Source organism: Rosa chinensis, chromosome 2, assembly GCF_002994745.2.
Source record: "Rosa chinensis cultivar Old Blush chromosome 2, RchiOBHm-V2, whole genome shotgun sequence".
In the NCBI taxonomy this organism is placed as follows: domain Eukaryota; kingdom Viridiplantae; phylum Streptophyta; class Magnoliopsida; order Rosales; family Rosaceae; genus Rosa; species Rosa chinensis.
The window spans coordinates 34,189,015-34,195,071 of record NC_037089.1 but is presented as its reverse complement, the minus strand read 5'-3'; the positions used below and the strand labels follow the sequence as shown (position 1 = coordinate 34,195,071).

The following is a 6,057-nucleotide window of genomic DNA, read 5'->3' as shown; positions in this document are numbered from 1 at the left end:
AGAGATGATTGTCCTAGAAACGACAATGTATGCCCCAGAAGTGGCATGAGTACCCAATATCAATAAGCTTATTATAGCTAATGCATGCATATAAGAATGTGTGAGATCTATGATTGTTGATCATCAATGATAATTTACATTTGGTAGCTACCAAAAATCTTTAAGGGCTATATGGATGTTATACACTACCAGAAAAATGGTCTTTTACGGCCCACAAAGAGCGCCGTAAAAGACAAATTATAGCACACAAAAACGCGCCGTAAATGGCCATGCCGTAAAAGACAACTCTCTTTTACGGCGTGTTTCCAGAAAGCCGTAATAGACCCCACCAGCACGCCGTGAAAGACATAAAAGAGCGCCGTAAAAGAGTTTTAGAGATTCTAAATTTCAATTTTGAAACATTAAAATGCGCCGTAAATGACCAAATAAGTGCGCCGTAATTAATATCTAAAGCACGTTGTAAAAGACAAAACTGAGCGCCATAAAAGCACTACCAACCGCATATTTACAGCCTACAAATGCAAGCCCTAAATGCACGCCGTAAATGAGTCACCATGTGCGTCGTAAATGACTCAAATGTGCGCCGTAAAAGAAGAGGGGTACATTTACAGTACACATACATGCACGCCGTAAATGATGATTAAAAAATTTAAAAAAAAATCCAAAAGTTCACAATTTATATATTTCATGTTACTATATTTTTGTTGGTAAAATAAACTTCATTAATCTATTTATTGTACATCATATAAAATTTGCTTTCAAGCAAAGAGAAATCCATAGCAAGCAAAAACAATCTTGGGATAATCTGAGTCGATCTCAACCGCATTTTTCTGTAAGCATGCCGCTCATCTCCCTGAAGATCAACAAGTGATGTCTCAAATACTCTCTGCTTGAGTCCTTCTGAAGCAATCTATTGACAATTAACCCATAGAGTTGTTAAAAGTGTGAACTATGTTGACAATTACAAAGAAATAAATTCAATGGTCTCACCCAAGTGATACCATATTGGTTGTACATGGAATTCACTTTACCTCTTTGCTTTGGATGGAGACGAGGGCTTTAAACTGAGCTCGCCTAAATAATGCTTCATTATGTTCCAGAACAGAGTTCAATATCTGGAAACATACAGTTTCTTAGTATCAACAATTACATGTCAAATCAAACAGCATCAGCAATATACATGTATTGAAAAACTAAAAGACAAGGTGCATAGGAGAGAAACATTTTCAACTATTATTCATCTAAGAATACCTTTCCAATTGAATAAGCCATTGGGTAGCAAATAATCATCAAAATTCGGACAAGCCATACAAAGTTGGAGCCCACAGCAAATCCATATCTAATGCATATTGCTTGTGGAATAACCTGGAAAAGCAAACTCCAAATCAAATTCTGATTCGCCCCATCCACAAACGCATATAAAGGTTAGAACCACAATGCCAAATCATGAAAATAAACTTACCTCTCTGAAAAACAGGACAAAAGTCACAGAGAGGATTATAGCAACAATTGAGACTACACTAATCTATAACAAGATTAGCAAAATCAAGATACACACGAGTACAAATGCAATCACTGAAGCCTGGGGTGATTGTATTCTAGTATGGGAAAAGTCATCCCAACTCATCAGTTCCAGAAATCCCCTTTAAAAACTTTCTATTTGAGCCTTCAAGTGATCATTTCCCTGTTTCAATCTGAGTATTGGAAGAAAGCCAAAATATGAACTTCAAAACAATCAATGTAAAAGTGCAGCAATGACAACCACATATTGATGTAAAGTAGAGAACCAATTATGTTTATTTCAAACCCCACATGCGAGATAATTCTAGACAATTATTATGGTTCATTCAAGTCATGAAGTTGGTCTAAGTTAGACAAATTGCATCTTAAGTAAGCAATTAACTTACCATGTTGAGCTTTGGCATTGTCCACGTACGCTATGCTGCGAACCCAAAATCACCTACGCAGAAGCAACATGAAATTTTAATAAACACAGAAGATTAAATAACAACTAAACTAATGAACACAAAACAGATTCACTACTCTGACCAGAAACCAAAACGAAAATAAAAACCTAACCTATACTACTCAGATATCAATGAAATTTTATAGACACTAAGCTAACATACTAAACTAGATACTGGTAAATTTTTTGGGATTTTGGAGATCATTTGCTCTGCTAATTAATTAAAAGAAATTTTCAGGGATACAAAAGTTACCGGGAACAAGGCAACATAGTAATCTTGGAGTGTAAGCACACTGTTCCAGGAAAAAGGCACCCATTTCCCAGAAGCCAACAGACGACCATTGCAGCAAATCTCCCCTTCCATATTCATAACAAATGCATATCAGAAACTCCTTGATAAACAAATAGAGGTAGTGAGCTACACTAAAAGCAACTTCATTCTAGTTCAAGGACCGGAGAAAGTTCACAAACCTGAATCTGTGGCTGTCCATAATCATCAAGGTCAGCCATGAACTCTTGCTTCCGATTTCAACCAGCTCCCTACAAGTTTAAGCAAGTTAAGCACAGTCACGTAGACAAGAGAAGACCTGTGGAAATCATTTATGAACAACTAGTTTAAATTAAATAGATTCTCTTCAAAGATACCATATGTGATTATTTGGCTTTAAAGTCTCTGCTGAGTTTGATTAGTATTAAAACAAGACTGACAACAAATTCCAGTGTAAGCCTAACATAAACAAATCATACATAGTCAACCCCAGATTCATCAATGATTAAAGTAATGTTGCTCTTCAAATCCAATCTTGCAAGGCCACAAAAACGTTATGCACTGGTTTTGACAGGCAGGAGTTTAGGTTCACTTAGAGAAGTTAATATTCTCCCAACCCAATTCGTAAATCAGCATATAAATTGCACTGTGGATTCCTCTGCACCTAAATTTTCAATCTTTTTCGTTCAGGAAGCAACAAAACTAATAAAATCCCCATCAATGACTTGACTTTTCCTCACCTCTGTGGCATGTGCACAAACAAGAGACGGACAGCACGTGGATACAACGTTATCAAAAACAGACATCCATGAAAGATTGGTAAATGGAACTGAGAACTATTCCAATCAAAATTACAAGAATTGAAGCCCTGGAAATGGAATCGTACCATATGGATCCCCTGGTCGCGGATCTGGAAATCATGCTAGGACGGCCGCCGGAAAACCTTAGCGGTTTGGTAAATTTAGGGGGAATTGGGATTGGGGTTTTTGTTTCTGAGTGAAATTGAGCGAGCTGAAGTGGACGAGTCCGAAACGAAACGGCGGCCATCATCGAAGGGGGAGTCCACGGTGGAGCCGCTGTGTAGTTGTCGACGGGAGAGAAGGCAGAGAGGGCGAGGGAGAGGGTAGAGAAAGAGGGAGAGGCTTGAGTAGGGAAACGCCATCGGAAATTAGAGAGTGGAAGATCCGACGATTACATGGGTAGGTGATTTTGGATTTTTGGGTGTTACCGATGATGGATAGAGAAGGAGGACGAGAGAGAGCACCTCCATTTTGGGAGAGTTTTTTTCGCCCCTTTTTTCTGAGCGGAGGGCGAATCTCGTGGTTTTCAACTTTTCATAGCAAACTTCCAGTATAGACTATAGAGGGAAATTAGAATTTGAGAGAAAAATAATAGCGGGCTCGTCAAAAATTAGAAAGTCTTTTACGGCACACATGAAAAACATGCCGTAAAAGTTCAGAAAGAAAGGTCTTTTAAGGCGCACATTCATTGTGCGCCGTAAATATAATGTGACATTTACGGCACACACCATATGCACGCAGTAAAAGATCAGAAAGATGAGTCTTTTACAGCGCACATAGAAACACGCCGTAAAAGACAATCTTTTACGGCGTGCAACAAATGCACGCTGTAATTTGCGCGTCGTAAAAGACAAGTTTTCTAGTAGTGATACCACGTTTCACCATGAATGTCAACAAAGTATATTATTGGCCAAATTGGAAAGAGGCAATTCCAAATTGGAAAGAGGCAATTCCAATGAAATTGAATAATTGAAACGTGATGAAATACTTGGACCTTTAACCCTACATGGTACAAAAAGGTTATTTATCAAAAGTGAAGATAAATCACTATGACACAATGTCTATTTATCGAGACATGAGATTATGAATATCTTCCCTTATACGAATGACAATTTTCTATAAGTACAGTGTTACATATAGCTGTTATATTGACGAGAGATTTATAGCACGTTGTCATCGTATATTATGAAGATCTTAAAGACACATTGCTAAAAGCAAAATCTCAAAAGTAAAGTGTCATTATAAGCGTAGTGCTTATCAATCCTCAAGGGATTCAAATACATGAATGATTCAAATGCAAGTGCTTGAAAGGTTGAAAGAGCCTAAAGCTAACTCATGGAATCAAAGAGTCTAAAGCTAACTCATGGAATCAAAGAGTCTAAAGCTAGCTCATATGTACTCATTTCGTTCTAGTCAACGAGATCTAAATTGCCTTAATGAATATTATGACGAGACCACTATCGAATTCGAATTATGATTATAATGTTGTAACATATTCTAACTTTCGCAAAGTTATGAATTATTTAGAGCTCTTGAAGAGCTTATGAGACATATCAATACACAAAGATATTGATGTGTATGGCTAGGTATGCCATGATGATTTTTCAATGTTTTAAACTATACAAAGATAAATGTATCAATTTCTTTATATTGTCTAGCTTTGTTAGTATTGCTTTAACTTTGCAGGTATGAAAATTTGTGATGAGCCCCCATATGCAAAGCACACATGTTCGCACCTCAGTAATAGACACATCAAACCACTATACATGGTACATGTAGCTTATCACATACATAATTGAGGTTTGCAATAGTCAGGGGGGGATTTTCATCAGGGGGAGCATTCGGAAGTATGCTACCTAGGACATATGCGCGTTGTGCTCTTTTTGTCCTTCGACCAGGGTTATTTTTGTCTCACTGGGTTTTTGTTACCTGGCAAGGTTTTTAACTAGGCAACAATAAGTGCGTCCAATACCATCATTCATTAGTGGACATTCAAGGGGAAGTGTTGTAAATATTATTATCTGTGTGGCTATCCACGTAAATACTCATTAGTTATGTACTTTGATGTAAACCCTACCTCTATATAAAGGAGGCTAATGAGACTGAATGAGGACACTTCTATTTCGTCCCAACTTTTCTCTCTTTATCTTTCCTCTACTTTATAACAGTTTAAGATTAATTATGAATATTAAACTTTTATAATAAAAAAATGATACAATTAATAGTATTATTTACGCTTTTTATTTATTAAATAATAACTTAGATGTGTTGAACTTTTGTATATCAAAATGGTAATATTTGAGAAAAGCTATAATTCACCTTGATTTTTCTTCAAAATTTATGTTTTAGAAGTCATAACCACTTATAAGTACTAGAAATGACAAATATCAATCCATATTTTTACGTCTGTATTTTTCATTACATTTCGTTTTAAACACGTACGTATCGAATTTTACAATTTGCAGTTTCTGTATATTATGACCCAATTTTTCAAAGTATTTTTCACTAAAACTTACCAAATTATTCACGCACGTATTTTTGACGTTTAATTTCCGTCCTGAATCCGAATATTACTGACTATGATTCAGCCAAATCAAACTTAAATCAGCTTATATTTTGAACAGTATTGTCAGATTGAACGGTAGGTATCCATCATAATTCGAATGAATTATTATGCTACTAAGAAAAATCTAATGTTATAAGATTTTGAAGAGAAAGTAATGGTATGAGTATTAGATAATATTCCAATTTCAAGTAAAGTATCCGGTAATTGGGACTGTTTGTGAAATTAGTGGCGATTGGTCAACCCTTATCAACTAGGAGAAGTTGGTCAGATGATTATTTAATCGTCAAGACTTTAAATATTTGTTTGATGGATTATTAACATTAGTTATGTCGGAAACTAGAGACTCCAATTACTGGAGAAATGAAAGGTTCGTGATCATCGGATGACATGACAAGCTAAGTTTCTGAATCCAAGTAGGGGAGTTGAGGCCTTTCTTGGTTAGTTGTTTTCACATTTC

General features: G+C 36.1%; 1 protein-coding gene across 7 annotated transcripts; it reads right to left on the bottom strand.

The window, feature by feature from the left end:
- Positions 1–668: 668 nt before the first annotated feature.
- LOC112184488 (putative DUF21 domain-containing protein At1g03270) lies at positions 669–3,573 on the bottom strand. Of its 7 annotated transcripts, XR_002930061.2 has the most exons (8): positions 3,121–3,573; positions 2,438–2,506; positions 2,220–2,323; positions 1,908–1,960; positions 1,463–1,694; positions 1,252–1,365; positions 1,032–1,115; positions 669–910 (listed from the first exon to the last, which is right to left on the bottom strand). XR_002930061.2 is itself a non-coding variant. In XM_040513837.1 (7 exons), exons 4-7 carry the CDS (start codon positions 1,923–1,925, stop codon positions 728–730), a joined length of 399 nt encoding a protein of 132 aa, XP_040369771.1. In that variant the 5' UTR covers positions 1,926–1,960; positions 2,220–2,358; positions 2,438–2,553; positions 3,121–3,573; the 3' UTR covers positions 669–727. The 7 variants fall into 7 exon arrangements, 4 of the variants coding, with proteins under 4 accessions (XP_040369771.1, XP_040369769.1, XP_040369770.1 ...); XR_005805769.1 differs by having other exon boundaries at positions 1,252–1,694; XR_005805770.1 differs by having other exon boundaries at positions 1,252–1,684.
- Positions 3,574–6,057: the final 2,484 nt, after the last annotated feature.

What these genes read in the sequence shown, in the direction of transcription:
- LOC112184488 (XM_040513837.1), bottom strand. An exon ending in TGGCTTATTCAATTGGAAAG is followed by an intron (nt 1,116 to 1,251) that starts GTATTCTTAGAT and finishes GTATGTTTCCAG; the next exon opens with ATATTGAACTCTGTTCTGGA. An exon ending in TCTCCATCCAAAGCAAAGAG is followed by an intron (nt 911 to 1,031) that starts GTAAAGTGAATT and finishes AATTGTCAATAG; the next exon opens with ATTGCTTCAGAAGGACTCAA.